General features: G+C 48.4%; 1 protein-coding gene across 3 annotated transcripts in view; it reads right to left on the bottom strand.

The window, feature by feature from the left end:
* Positions 1 to 7,629: 7,629 nt before the first annotated feature.
* The window catches only part of PBX3 (PBX homeobox 3), a 222,155-nt gene continuing 214,945 nt past the window's right edge, over positions 7,630 to 14,839 (bottom strand). For 2 of the 3 annotated variants that reach the window (XM_025934614.2, XM_086684031.1), the window contains exons 6-9: positions 14,437 to 14,602; positions 13,086 to 13,198; positions 12,215 to 12,304; positions 7,630 to 9,176 (exon numbers count right to left, since the gene is read on the bottom strand). In XM_025934614.2, the coding sequence (XP_025790399.1) occupies positions 9,084 to 9,176; positions 12,215 to 12,304; positions 13,086 to 13,198; positions 14,437 to 14,602 (462 nt within the window). In that variant the 3' untranslated portion in view covers positions 7,630 to 9,083. The remainder of the gene's footprint in view (positions 9,177 to 12,214; positions 12,305 to 13,085; positions 13,199 to 14,436; positions 14,603 to 14,839) is intronic. The other variant, XM_086684032.1, reaches the window with a different exon arrangement.

Here is a 14,839-nt window from a genome sequence, read left to right as displayed (position 1 = left end):
AAGCAAGCTCCAGGCTCTGAGCCATCAGCCCAGAGCCCGACGCGGGGCTCGAACTCGCGGACCGCGAGATCGTGACCTGAGCTGAAGTCGGACGCTTAACCGACTGAGCCACCCAGGCGCCCCTATACATCAATTTTTAAAAATTAGAAAAAACTTTATTGAAAGGCATTCAAGAAGATCTAAACAAACGAAGATAGACATTTTGTTCATGGATTAAGACTCAATTTTTAAATTTTTTTTTAAGGTTTACTTATTTTTGAGAGAGAGAGAGAGAGAGAGAGAGAGAGAGAACGAGCAGGGAAGGGGCAGAGAGAGAGGGAGACACCGAATCTGAAGCAGGCTCCAGGCCCTGAGCTGTCAGCACAGAGCCCGACGTGGGGCTTGAACTCACAAACCGTGAGATCATGACCTGAGCCCAAGTTGGACGCTTAACCGACTGAGCCACCCAGGTGCCCCAAGAGTCAATTTTAAATATATCAGTTCTCCTACTGTAATCCAAATCCAAATCCCAACAGAAATTTTTTTTATGACACTTGACAAGCCGATTCTAAAATTTATACAGATATATAAAGGGCTACGCTTTGCCAGAATATTCCTGAAGAACGAGGTGAGAGAACTTGCTGTATCACAGCAAGCCATAGTGGTCCTGACACAGAGACAGACACGTAGTTTAGTAGCCATGTGAGCCCAGAAATAGAACTACACACACGTGGACACTTGATGCATGAGGGAGACGACATTGCAGATCATCGGCGAAAAGATGAACTTCCCAACAAGTGGCATTGACCCCTACCTCACACCATACACAGATAGCAGGGACCAAAAAGAAAATCACTTTGCTTAATTTTAATTAAAACTAACTATTGTACTGCTGTTCATCAAAACACCCTACAAAGCAATAAGAACAAGGCAAACAACACACAAATGGGTGAATGGCTTCAACAGATGCTTTGGAGAAGAGAACACCTCATCAAGAAACACGTGAAAAAATGCTAAAGCCTACTAGGAACATTTGATGGAAATCCAAACTGAAATCACGTTGCTGTATCATCCTCTGACCACCAGGCTGGAAAGAGAAAACATAAAGTCTACATGTGGACAAGCACATGAAAGAATAAATCAGCACAATCACTTTGGAAAACAATTTGGCCTTCCCTAGCGAAGTTTAAGAGGAGCATATACTCAATGCTGGCGATTTCACTCTGGAGAAACACTGGCATGTGTGTAGCCAAAGAAGCTGAGCAGCACTCTTCCCAGGGGGCCTTGGGGACGCTCCTGTGCCTCCCCTTCCCCTGGGCCAGGCTAGGTGAGTTCATCTCCATGATCCCTCTTGAGCCAGTGCTCTGGGGGAGAGCTGATCCTCCACCACTAAGGGCTCTTCCTTCTGTAAGAGGCTTGCCCAAGGCTCCCCCAAGTCCCTGCCTCCCCATGTACCTTGGAGCAACACCCAAGGTACCCACCGGTCAATTGACCCACCGGTCAATTTTGCAAACTTTCTAACCTCTCTAGGGAAGGTGTGGATCTCAGACCTAGACCTGCTTAGACCTCTGCTTCCCCCTCTATAACATAGGGCAGCAAGGGCTCATGTTCCACAGGGTGTTTGAGAGGCTGCGGTGAGCTGAACTCAGCAGGGGCTGGGCAGGGAGTGAGCCGTCAGGAGGGCCGGGACTTCTGTAGGCGGAAGGCACTCCCTGCCCTCAAGATGCATCCTGCCAGAACTCTGTCTTACCTGGACTGGACTTCCATTTCCTCCATCCAGACTGTGCCTTTCTCTGAGCCTAATTCAAAGCATCTTTGCAGAAGCCTTTCCCTGTCTCCAGCCCATAAAGATCTCTCCCTTCCCTAAGCTTCCAATCTGTCGGCAGGTCAACAAATATTTCCCAGAGGCTCATCACCGAGAAGGCAACATTTCTGGTGTTGGAGAAACTGTGGGGAACTCAACAGCCCCAGCTTCTGATGGGAAGGTTGCTCAGGCAGTGGTGTAGAGGGAGAAAGGCAGGGAGATGGCCCTGTAACCACCGCACGCTCAGTAACCAGAGCAGCGTCTGGCACTTAGTAGGTGCCCAATAAATAATGGTTGAATGTCAAACCCAACAACTGGGATACATTCGGACTGCAGGCACTCAAGCGTCTAGGCTGGTGAACGTGGGTTTTGATGGACACACACAATCACGTGCACGTATGACCACGAACATAGACACGCTAAACCCACCTGCACACACACACACAGCCCCAACACATGGGCCTGCTCCAGCCAACAACCTAATGCACACAAATGCTGCCTCCCACACAAAGCTCATTTATTTTGATTTATGAATATTACAAAAATAAACCTGAGTGTCTTCTTGGGATTCTGTGATCCTGACACGGGTCCCCGCGATATTGCTTTTTGCTCCTGGTTACCTGAAATTAGCAGAGTAATTCGGAATCTGCATCTTTATTTAAAAGAAAAAACTGTAGATGCAGAATTATAAAAATTTAATATGCTCCCAGGAAAATGAAAAATGAGAGGTTGTGATCTCGTCTAACACTTTCAAATGTGTTTATTAATTCATGTTTTAAATCATAAGTTTCATTCGGTGAGAGCCATGCACAGCAATAAGCCCGTTTTAAAATATTAATGAATAAACAATATTTCTCTATTGAAATATAACATGCTTCTTTGAACAATGGACCACCAGTAATAAATCAAAACCAGGAGAAAATTGCATTTCATATTTAATACAAGTTGAACTCTGCCTTTTTATAAATGATATCTTTTTTGTTTAATTGGCGTCAGTTCAGATCTAGCAGATTGCTAATAAAATTCTGGATTTCCATATTTAATGATGCGTACGCTTTCTGCTGAAATTTTACCAGGAAACAGGAATCAGCCTTTTATTATCTCCTGAGACGGTGAGAGGTGAGGCCTCAGTCCAGCCTTGAGGGCCGGGGGTGAGCAGGCTGGAGGCGGTGGGTGGAAGAGGCTGGGCCACTCGGTGGCTGATACCCCCTGACGAACGCTCTGCTGACCGGAAGTAATCGTTCCAACTGGAGGGGCCAGAGACGGGGGGGCCCCTTCTGATCTGGGCGCTGTCTGACAATAACAACCAAAAGGAGAGGACCCACCCACTCCATCCCAAGTGCCAGGCACATCCGTGCATCAGCTCATTAATCTTTATGACGTCCTTATGAGGAAAGAAGGAAAGAAGTCTCTCCATTTTACAGGTGAGGAAACTGAGGCCACAGGGCGAGGAGGTGACACGCCCAAGGTCGCACACAGCTGCTAAGTGGCAGAATCGCCCGACTCGGGTGCCCTGGGTTTTCATACTGCGACACATTGCCTTGAAGGAGGTGAAGGAACCCGGGTCTCAGAAGACGTGGGTTTTACAACAGTGAGTGAAGCAGGGCACCGGCTGGAACAGGAGGGCAAATCACAGGACAGGATAAGTCTCGGGCCAACAGGAATAAGAGCAGCCGGCCGTGGCCCCTGCTACTGCACCACCTTGCTTGGTCCTCCTGACAATGCTGGGAGGCAGCAGCTTGACAGCTAAGGAAACTGAGGCACAGGGAGGTTACATGACTTGCCCAAGGACGCACGGCCGGTGTGAGGCAGAGCCGGATTCAACCCCAGCCACTTTCACCTGGAGCCCCCGTTCGTGGGAGCTAAGCCATGGGCCCACACTGAACCCCCGGGCATCCTCTTTTGTCTCTGTGGTGGGGCCGGTGCCCTCTTGGCTGTGAGGTGTGGCTCCTGGCAGTGCCCTTGGTGGGGAGCAGCTGGAAGCAGGCAACACACATATCGGCTGAGTCTGTGACAGCTGAGTTAGCAGGGCTGAGAGACCGTTGGGCTTATTGTCCGTGGGGTGGGACCCCAGGCCCAGCGGGGAGGAATCGCAGGCCATTTGCTGGCCGCAAGTGCCTGTGGTCTTAGCAGCCTTCCTGAGGGTGTCCCTGGGGTCCCAGGCTGCTGGGGCCAGGAGCCAATGGCTCTCTGATGGGTGGCGGTGGTGGCACCTGTCTCCGCCTCTGCTCGGCCCCCAACTCGGGCTCACCAGCAGTGAGTGTCCCCAGCATGGGAAGAAAGAGCCACTTCAATAAGACAGCCAGGCACAGAGGGTGAAAAATATGGGTTTTGGCTTCAGACACACCCAGACTCCTGTTCTGGCTCCGTGTGTATTTGGCCAAGTGGCTTCGGTTTCCTTATCTGTAAAGTGGAGGTGATAATAGAACTCCCTCATGAGGCTGCTGTGAGGGTCCGGGGAGTGAGCCCGGGAAGGGAGAGAGCAAACATCGCCATGGCGTCTCTGACCATTCCGCTCGCCATGCCCCCCGGTCTCTGCATATGACCTTCCCCTTGCCTGGTCCACCCGTCCCTGCGCACTGTCCTAATCCTCTCTTCCTTGGGTCCCTGCCTGGACGTCCAGTAGGGGGTGCAGAGCCTGGCTCTATAGGAGGACACAGAGGTCTGGGCTCAGCCTTAAAGGATGGGCATTCACCGGGGAGGCACGGTACGGAACAATGTTCCAAGAAGAGAGAATGAGGAAACCGAGGCTCAAAAGGTAAAGGCTCTCATCTGAGGCCACACAACTGGCAGGGGGCAGAGCCCATGCCCGGGGTGGAGTTGGAGATCCGCTCACATCGAATGGCCGCGTGGGCAGTGGGCGAGGGGGCCAGGGGCTGGGCCTGAGCTGGACGGCGCCTGGGACCTGCAGTCACCCACGGGACACAGGCGCGACTCTGCCCGTCACAAAATACATGCAGGATGTGTGCCCCAGGCCCTGTGCTCAGCACTTCTCATTCATCATGACGGCTACCCTCCCGGGTCTGCTTGCCTCCGTCAGTTATGGTGCCAGGCCCAGCCGAGCCCAACAAAGCACATGGCTCTTCCTGTCCCTCATCCCCAACCCTCTGACCCAAAGACGCAGATAGGACCGCAGACGGTCTGGGACGTACATCTTGTACACACCACAGGACACACATGCTCAGGTGGCCCAGGAAACGGTGGCCTGGAGTGGGAGAGTCGCAAGCTCTGAGGGCTGGAGATAGAGGACTCACCTCATCCCCCAGAAGGGCCTCACTCTGCAGGCTAGTGGCCCAAGCTCACAGGAGCCTGTCTCCACCCCACTACGAGCGGCTGCTGCGAGGGGGCCCCAGGGGCCTTCTCAGGACGACCTCAGCTCTGTGGGAGATCCCGGACAGGTGGTGTTCACCTCTTGGCGAGTCAGATTCCCCATCTCGTGGGGCTCTGTGGGCATTGAATAAGACACCGTACAGAAAGCACCTGGCCGAGGGCTGGTCCGCAGGAGATGCCCGAAATGCCGTGGCGGTCAGCCCCGCAAAGGCCCCTTTCTCACGGCACAACACACAGCTCATACTAAAACACCACCCTGCGTGGGAGACATCTGTGTCACTTTGTCCACACGGGGAGGGCACTACTCTGGAACACAGCCTCTCTCCCCCCCACCCCCGCACTTGCGGCCAGGGAAGTTTGGGGTCACGGGGAATTTCTAACCTAGTTCGCAAGGCCCCACTGCTTGTGCACAGCCACGCACACGACTGATCCCTGCTCGGGCAGGTGGGCTGCAGAAACTCGTGAACATACATGTACTCGCGGAGCACACACGGGTCCCCGTGCATCTAACGAGATGCATGGACAGGCCCCTTCGCCTGTGACCGGGTGTTCTTTCCTCTGATCTTGTGAAGGGGCTGCGAGGTCCTCACTTCTCCACTCTTGGGGTTCAGAAGCCTGCCAACCTTTCCAATACCCTCACAAGCGCTTGCTATCTGAACGAGGACGGGGTCTGGGATCTTGGCTTCTCAAGGGCTGGGGCCTGATTTCATTCACCTCTAGGTCTGACCCCGAACCCACTGCTTGACCAAGAAAAGGAACTTGATGAAAAGCCCTGTCTCACCCAATTTGGGGTGAAACCTGAGAGACTTAGAGCCCGTGCTGTGGCCCAGTTTCCTGACCTATGAACGGAGGATGCTTCTGCAGAGAGGCGGGAAAGGCGGAAAACACGCACAGGCTCAACATCCGGCACGTAGAAAAGGAACCGGTGTTTTTATTTAGGCTTCCTCCGACTAAAGCCTCAGACTCACGCATTTCCCTCAATGGTGGCGCGCCAGACTGTGCCTCTCCAGGAAACACTGGGATAGGTCTCTCTCAACAGACTGGCCTGCGGTAAAAAGCTGGGAGGCTTCTCGGGCAGGGTGCGTTTCTGGATATTAAAGAGGATGTATTTGTGTGCACGTGTGCGTCACGTTTCCACGGGATATTCTTGCAAAACCACATAGCATAGAGGTTGTTTTTATGTTCCAAGATAAGAAAGGCTGACCCATAAGCTAATCGAATCATGCAAATAACTACTTAGCCATGGGAGAGATGCCGACAGGCAGGCTGAGAGGCCACGTGAGGGAGGACAGCTTTGGAGGGCGATCTGTTTTATAAAGTTTACTCTCACAGAATAACCACCTCAAGATTAATGGGAACGGTGGCCCTAGACCTTGTGTTGCCTGGCTCTGGCAACTGAAATAGTAAAAGTTGTATTTATCACAGACAATTTGCCGCGACTGATTAACATTAATCTGATTTCCTGTGAGTCAATTTCCTTGAGATATAGTAAACAGCCCAATTACCTGCTCCCCACTTCTTTTATTGCAAAGATTTAGGTCTGAGCGACAGATGGGTATGTAAACATACGGAATTCCGATTTTAATAAAACAAAAATAACGTGTAGTCTAATGAAGGGATTTCTCGTGGATCTAACATTTTACAAATTTAGAGTTCTAAAGGGTGCGTTAAGAGAGGTTGTGGGCTTTTGGGGGTTTTTTTTCAATGGCAATCCAAGGCTCACTCTTTTCAGACAAATTGTTGTTTGTTCTTGGCTGGTATCTCACAGAAGCTACGAAAATAAGTGGTGAAGGTGACCAGACTGGTTTTGTTTTGTTTTGTTTTTTAATTATAAGAAAAGGGGGCTACTGGGTGGCTCAGTTGACTGAGCATCTGACTCTTAATTTCGGCTCAGGTCACTCACAATCCCAGGTTTGTGGGATCGAGCCCCGTGTGGGGCTCCGTGCGGAGCGTGGAGCCTGCTTGGGATTCTCTCTTTCCCTCTCTCTCCCTGCTGCCCCGACCGCCCACCCCTTCCCCCACCTTGCACTGTCTCTCTCTGTCTCTAAAACAAACAAACAAACAAACAAACAACAAAAACTACAGAAATGGTCTTTCCATCTAACAAGCGCCAGGGGCATCATTAGGTCAGGGGAGTGTGAGCTCCAAGGGCAGAAGAGACCTGGGTGCAAAACGCAGACCTTGTTGTCCCAGGTCTGTGACCTTGTGGCACTGGCTTAACTTTCATGAGCTGTGCTTTCCTAATCTCTGCCAGTGGGGACAATACCTTCCTTTGGGTGCTCTTAGAACACAGGGATCTAGGAGGATGCATAGGGACGGTCCAGGAGCTAGCCAGGAGCCCGCACCGAGAGAGAGCAGTCAGTCGGCAGGGGCTGTTCCTCCACTCCCTGCTTCACGGTCATTTCAAAGTCCCTCTGTGTAGGGCCACACCTTTCCCGGCCCGAGCCTGCCTCCGGGCAGGCTTTCTGCTTTGCTGGCCCTGGCCGGCTCACGTGGTGGAGTCAGAAACGGCACCATTTAATCATGAAAGCAAAAAGTTTATTCATGTTTGAAACTACATATAGCTACCACGAGGAAGACTTTTTCAATCCAGGGTGTAATCCAGTTAGAAAGGAACACGAAACATTTTTAATACATTAGAATCACCGCCACAAATTATTTTCATGACTCAATCAGTTTCAGAATCGCATACAATACAAAAAGAGAGAAAGGAGAGGGAGGGGCCCCATTACACAGGGTGAAATATACAGTACTGAATACTGAAATCTGAATGCATCACAATTAGCCGCCTTTTTTTTTTCTTTTTTTTTTTGCATGGATTAGTAACAAGATGAAGAACATTCAAAATGCTTTCTCGGTATTTACAACGGTTTTACTGATCCTGTGTTAATTGAAGACCCGATGTTTCCACTCTTGGTTTTTTAAAAGTTGCAAATGCAACCCTGATTTTTCTTTTAAAAGATTACAATGTACATTACATTTTGTGAAGGGAAACAAAGAGTTAATTACAAGATGCAAAAAGGTAAGAAAGAGACGAACTACAGCGTGAGTATTGTTCAGAGGTAGTAAGTGAGCACACTCTAAGCTACAGAACATGTGGAAATTCTATTGGTTTGTATGAGTTCGCATGAGGTAATAAAGCTGTGTTTTGATTGGTGAGATGTATAAATACTCTTTTGCTACACTATATACAACACTCCAGAGAGCAGGGCCTTTGTGGATGCCCAGAGGACGTAGCAAACCTTGACAAGCCTGTGCAGCACCCAGTGCACGCCGTACAGCCCCAGACGGATCTCGTGTTCACCTCTATCAGCAGCAAGGATCTTCATCTCTCAGAACAATCTGGATCCAGAATTTAATTACCGAGCAGACTCTGGGCACTGGTGCTTCCAGAGAGAGAAAAGATGCTACCAGTCTCTGATCTAATTATAACGTAAGAGATCGAAACGCAAACGTGACAAGGAAGATTCTTAAACAAACCATCGTTAACAGAGATAGCCAAACAGCTCCTTTATTCCAACCCCATTAGCGATATGAAAGAAAGACAATCAAAGTCCGCGATGGAAAAATGCAAGAAATTCAATTTAGGTGAGGTGAATCTTTGCATCTGCTCTAACGATTGAGGTTTAGCATATATTGTACTTTTTACCCTTAAGGCCAAGTAATTGGCAACTGTGAAACCATTAATGTAAAATATTGATAATAAATTATGATAAAATAGCTACAGGACTGTCAACAATGTTAAATCTTGGCCTAATTGGATAAAGTGCTTTTTTAACATTGTGTGTTTTTAAGTATAAATACAAATGATTATGATTCCTTTAAAAAACTGATTTACCAAGTTCTCTAATAAGACAAGGTTTTACAGTAAAGCTGTAGATGGTGGGCTACAAAACGCTTTCCTTTTCCTCCTATTGCTCTGAATGCACTTAGCAAGGCATGTCAGCTCAGGGAAAAGTGTTGCCAGAGATTAGTTAGAGGTATCAGAGTGCACACTTCCCGGGCCTTCTGTAGGGGAAGTCACAGAAGATGGAGTTGTTGCGTCCTGCCAGCCTCCATTAGCCTGAAAGGAGAAACACAGTTCAACGGGTGCACGTCTACATATTAATTCTCCTCCCCGATTTAAAATACCCAGATGACAACATGAGAGCAAAGATACATTAGCAAAATGTATTTTCTAAACCCACTTTGGCAGGAGTTTGAAGCATGTGTTAAAGTGGGATTAAATGCATGTAAAACAAATCCATCCCACCAAGTAAAGACTTGGCCATAAATCAGCGCGCTGAAGGAGGGCCTCGGCTAGTCTCAGGCTGGCATGCAGCTCGGCCTTTGATTTGCTGTAAAAAGAAAGTGACTCGGAAAGAAACCTTTTCAGGAGGGAGCGGTGGAGAGGCTGAGTGCAATGCCTCGGCAAGACCTCCGGCTCCATGAGGTGTAAACGTCAGCCCAGCCTGGTCCTCGTTTCCATAGAGAAGTGGCCCGCCCTCGTTCCATACCCGCTCGACAGCCAGCTACTGTAACCCTGGGAAAATGAAGGCCAGAATTTCCTTCCAAATGGGATCTTCCGGAATGAAAATGCATGAACTGTGGAGGAGCACACTATTCAAATCTGTATTCCAATTATCTCTAACTGGGGCTCCTATTTGGGATGTTGCTACTGCTTTTCACACGCCGCTGGCCCTTCCTGCCTCGACCTGCATCGGCAATAACAGTACTCAGAAACAAATTTGCCTTGTGTCTTGGCCTATAGAGGCAATTGCTGAAATCAATGTCTGATCAGATTTCTGCTGTGGCAGACAGCTTGTCGCTACATATTTTTATGTCAGTCAAGAAGAGGGAGGTGCTGGGCTTGCGACTTGGGGAACACTGAGTGGAAGTGACGGGGCGGGCCTTTCCGGAGAGAGGGCGAGGGTGAGCTGGCTGACACCCAGCGCCTGCGGCTCAGACCAGCCTCGCGCTCCGCTGCCCGCGGACCTGGGCCTCCCGCGCCAGTGTCACTGTGGGACATGAGGTCCCCCTGCCTCCTTCACATCCATCTGCAACTTCTGCGAGTCCATCTACAATGTCTTCTTTGAGGCCTGTGCCACCAGGCTACTGAGAACTCCGTCTAGAGCCTCCGCGCAGCCTGGGTCCGGCTGTTAGACGAGCTCTGTGCCGGCCGCTTTCCCTTCTCCCACAGCTGCTGTTCTTAGCGCCCTGTCTTTTGACCGACTGCATAGTTCTGCACATAAAGTACCTTTCCTCCCTCCAGGACCAAGAGAAAGAGGGTGGGGCGGGGGGGGGGGGGGACCAAACAACCCCACAGAGATGACCAGAGCCGAAGGGACAAGGATCTTCCAGGCTTGAGGCAGATCAAATTCTGGAAGAAGAAAGGAAGACAACTCCGGAGGAAGAAGACAATGCTACGGCGATGGATTTTCCGAGCGTCCGGCGCGCAGCTGGGCAGTGACGTGCTCGTGTGCGTTTGTGGGCCTCTGAGAAACCCTCTCTACCTGAACGGTAAGCTGTTTTTACCCCTCAGGTATGAAAATCTACTTAGGAGAAGAAAAACTCGTACACAGATACAAGTCTAAAGATATTCCATCTGAAGTAAACATCATTCCTCCTTTATCCACATTTATAAACAACAAATGTACAATATTTTTACCCAGCGTGGCAGCTGGAGGAGAGGTTGTCAGCAAGCATTCTTTTTTTCAAAATAAATTAATCCTTACTCTGGTGGTTTGAGATTATGCACTGTATTATACAACAGCGCCTTATCAAGCCTCATCAGTGAAGATGGAATTCATGTCTGTAAAATGCTGCAGGCAATCACGGTTTCATATTTTATCATGTTGATAAGGATATCGCACATTCTCTGAAGCATTTCAAAACACTTAAATGAAAAAGGAGAAATGCAACTAAAAGGCTTTTTATATGGTTTGTTGTGGGTTATTATGAGTTATTTATAAACCCAAAAAGAAAGATTTGACATTTCAAATGTAAAAGATTTGAGTATTTAATGGTCCTTTCTTCCCTTTACAATTGAACATCCTCAATCACTTTTGCAATCATTAATATTTACTCTCCTAGCAAGCCAAGGCCCTAGAAAGGGAGAAATTTGTCCACTTTCCTCCTGATTCTACCACCACGCTTTGGGCAGTTCATTTCCTCCTTGAGCCTAGAATCCCAGGTTCCCTCCACCACGCGTCTCCCCAGCTCTACCCTGATGGCCTAATCCTCCCCTCCCCAGGCTCCCTTTCCGGAGCTGAGGCGTTTTGCCCTGTTCCATCCATGTCAGTGTGGGGTAAAAGTAAAGTTTTGGTGAATTGGTTACAAAAGTTAAAATTATTTCCTCCATAATTAAAAAAAATTTTTTTGAGAGGCTGAAAAGTGCCGAACACGTGTTGCATTCCACGTTGACAATGCAGCCAACTCACTCTTCAGAATGGAATTCTTTGTTTAGCTTGGTCTGTTGATCTGTCTGGGGCCCTCCAAGGCTGTTCCCTTCACTTGAGATGTGTTTGGGAATGTTTCCTACTGCTTGATTCTAAGATAGATAAATGACCTGTTTTATCCATTTCCCTGGGACACAGCACAGCCAGTAGGAGACGGCGTCTTAATGGGCTGATGCTCGAGTCCCTATTGATGACAGAATGCCGGCCACTCCTGGGTACCTGTGAGGACTTCTTTTATTTATTTTCATAAAAATTTTTTTCACGCTTGTTCATTTTTGAGAGAGAGAGAGACAACAGAGCGTGAGCGGGGGACGGGGAGAGAGAGAGGGAGACACAGAATCTGAAATGGGCTCCTGGCCCTGAGCCGTCAGCCCAGAACCCGACGCGGGGCTCGAACTCACAAACCGCAAGATCGTGACCTGAGCCGAAGCCGGACGCTCAACCGACTGAGCCACCCAGGTGCCCCATCTGTGAGGACTTCTAAGGGCATCTGGGCGACATCAAGCGTTTAGGTTCACAAAACAAAGTGCGGTAAAAACGCCGCCTTCCCCACCTGCCAACAAGGTGAGAGGCCAAGTCAAATGGCCATTAATTTATTTATCAGCCACTGTTTACCTGACGCTGTTCCTACAGCTCTTCGAATCTGGTTCCCCAGAGTACTCACATTTAGGTTATGTGGACTGTACAGTGAGTTTCCTCCAAGGCCATCACTGTAGCCTCCCGTCTGATTGATAACATGACGGAGGGTATCCACCTAGAAGTGAGACGAAACAGAATTCATCATCCCAAATCTATTAAAACATCATCATTTACAAAAGGAAACAATTTGAATTATGTGTGCCACAAGGGTTTAGCATCTTCAGTGAGAGACAAATTGATCAATCAAATGTGACTGGCAGAATTTCAACAATTCTTTGCATATTTAAACTCACACATCTTTGTTTTTCATGCCAGCCAAACAATAACATCTTCGTGGCAATGCACACTTCCCACCTACGTCAACGAAATGTGTGTGGCTGTGGGTGAACACTACTTATAAATATGTATACGGGATCTCTCCCTCTCACACACACGTACGCACGCACCTACACGCATAAATACAAGTGGTTGTTCTCAGTTAAGAGGACGAGAAAAGAGTTGAACCTGGAATATACTTTAAGCACTCAGGTTTTTTTGATTCTGACTTTTAAAAATCCGGAAAGGAAACACATGCACATGTTCTTGAACCATACGCACACACTGGCACACACGATTTTTGTTTTGTTTTGTTACAAAAGTAAGATGCACCCAACCCTGTCCATGAGCTCAAGCCAGAGCCGAATGCATTCACAAAGTTCATCAGGTTTGAATCTTCCAAAGTCACTGTTCACTTGAATTCTCATTAAATTAAACGGTGGGGCAGATGGGTCATGTTTGGAAGCACCCAGCACAGGGTCTGCACGGAGGTGCAGACCACTTCCATGGGGTAAGAGCATGGAGTTTTGAGCCCAAACCCTACCCTGCTAGAAAGGCCCCAGTTGGGGCATTTCTCCTACCTGTGATTGCACATTGGCTCCGACTTGGGACCCTTGGTAAGAATCCCCATTCAGACTCTGCATGTTCATGAACATGTCCCCAGAATTTGGGAGGTTAAAAGAACCAGAAGAACCTGGAAAGGAAAGAGTTAAGTAGCTGAATAACAGAGAGCTACACACATAATCCTCAAAGACGTAGAGGCAGGGAAAGGAGAAAAGGTGCAGAAGGGAAAGGTCGTGTACAACATAAAGCATTTCCAGATCTAAGAAGATGGAGAATAACTCCAAAGAGTTAGGTCCTGGGATTCATTTTGCAGCTAGGAAAGTCTTACCAGTGGGGAAGCCCAAATAGGAAACAAAGAGGAAATCAAAGTAAACAGAAAAACACCCAGCAGCTGGTCTGGAACCACCCCCTTGTTTTCATTTATCTCTAGGACTTGGTCATTAAATGAGCCCTTTGTCATCACGAACTGTCATGGCAATTAGGTTTTTCCGAAGCTCTTTCTTAGCCATGCCTTCTACCTAACTTTCATCTGTTTATGTTTCCATTAAAAAGAGCTGGAGTGGGGGAGGTTGGGGCAAGAAAGGGGATAGGAGGGCAGGGGAAAGACAACAAAACAAATAAACAAAAATCCCTCACTTTCTGAACTTTTAAACATATATTAAAAAGATCTGCTTAGAAAAGCCCTCGAATCACATCTCGAGTCCATCTACTGAACTAGCTACACACCTTTCACTGTTACTCAAGTGCCTTGTAATTTTTAGATGTTTCTAACTCCATCACAAATGTCACATAAAATGTAGCCAAAATGCACCATGATACTGCAGATACGCATCCATGTATCAAGTACTATACCCCTCACAGCTAACTACCTACCAAGTCGGCACAGGTGCTGAAGAAATGCTAAGAAGGACAGCAGACTGTAGTCTGCAGCTAGATTCAGTAGAAAGCACTGCTCTACTCCCAACATTCTAGCTTCATTATGCACGGCAACAGATAAACTTCCCACTCGGGCTCTTCCATTCATTCTCTGACAGACCACTGTGGACCTTAAAATGATACATGGGACAATACAGTTAAAATAATTATTAGCGATAGCGCTTTGCATAGTTGCTGGATTCAAAACCACTATTAAGTGTAAAGGTTCCAGAATCTACCAGTAGCGAGTGGCACTCGTTATGAACAGTGGGTCTACAGACTCTGGCCATCCACTCATTCACCCATCCCAAGAATAAGCCCTGATTTTAATATAAATCTTCCATTATAAATTCACTGTGTCCTCAGTCTGGCTCTTGTTTCCTGGCCTGCGGGACAGGGTTTTGTGGCATAAGGCCGCCTGAGCCGAGTCGGGAGCGAGCACCCAGTACGCACCAGAATTTGGCGTGGTGGGCGAATTGGTCTGGTTGTTCTGCACAGCTGCGGCTACTGCGTGCGCGGCGGTCACGGCTGTCTTTGCCGCATAGAGGTTGGCTTCTTCCTGAAACTTGCCGATATTCTTCTTGTACCTGATTCGTTTGTTGCCAAACCAGTTGGATACCTACAAATTGCAAGGACACGAGTGAAGGGGAAGAGAGGTCAAAGGTGGGGGGGAAAGAGTCAAATTTCCAGGAATAACTGTTGGGATACCAAGGGGATGCCTTGGGAGACACTCAATTCCTAGCGTGTAATTAATCGCCTCCTGTGGCTAATGCATCATGGTTCTAGGGGCTTGGTTTCTCTTTTCGCAAACTCTCGGAAAGATACCCCTTCTTGGGAGTTAGCTGCAGTAACGCTA

This window comes from Puma concolor, chromosome D4 (assembly GCF_028749965.1).
Source record: "Puma concolor isolate L17-30 chromosome D4, mPumCon1.1.hap2, whole genome shotgun sequence".
NCBI lineage: Eukaryota > Metazoa > Chordata > Mammalia > Carnivora > Felidae > Puma > Puma concolor.
The sequence above is the reverse complement of the archived record's forward strand: the minus strand, read 5'-3'. Positions and strand labels throughout refer to the sequence as shown.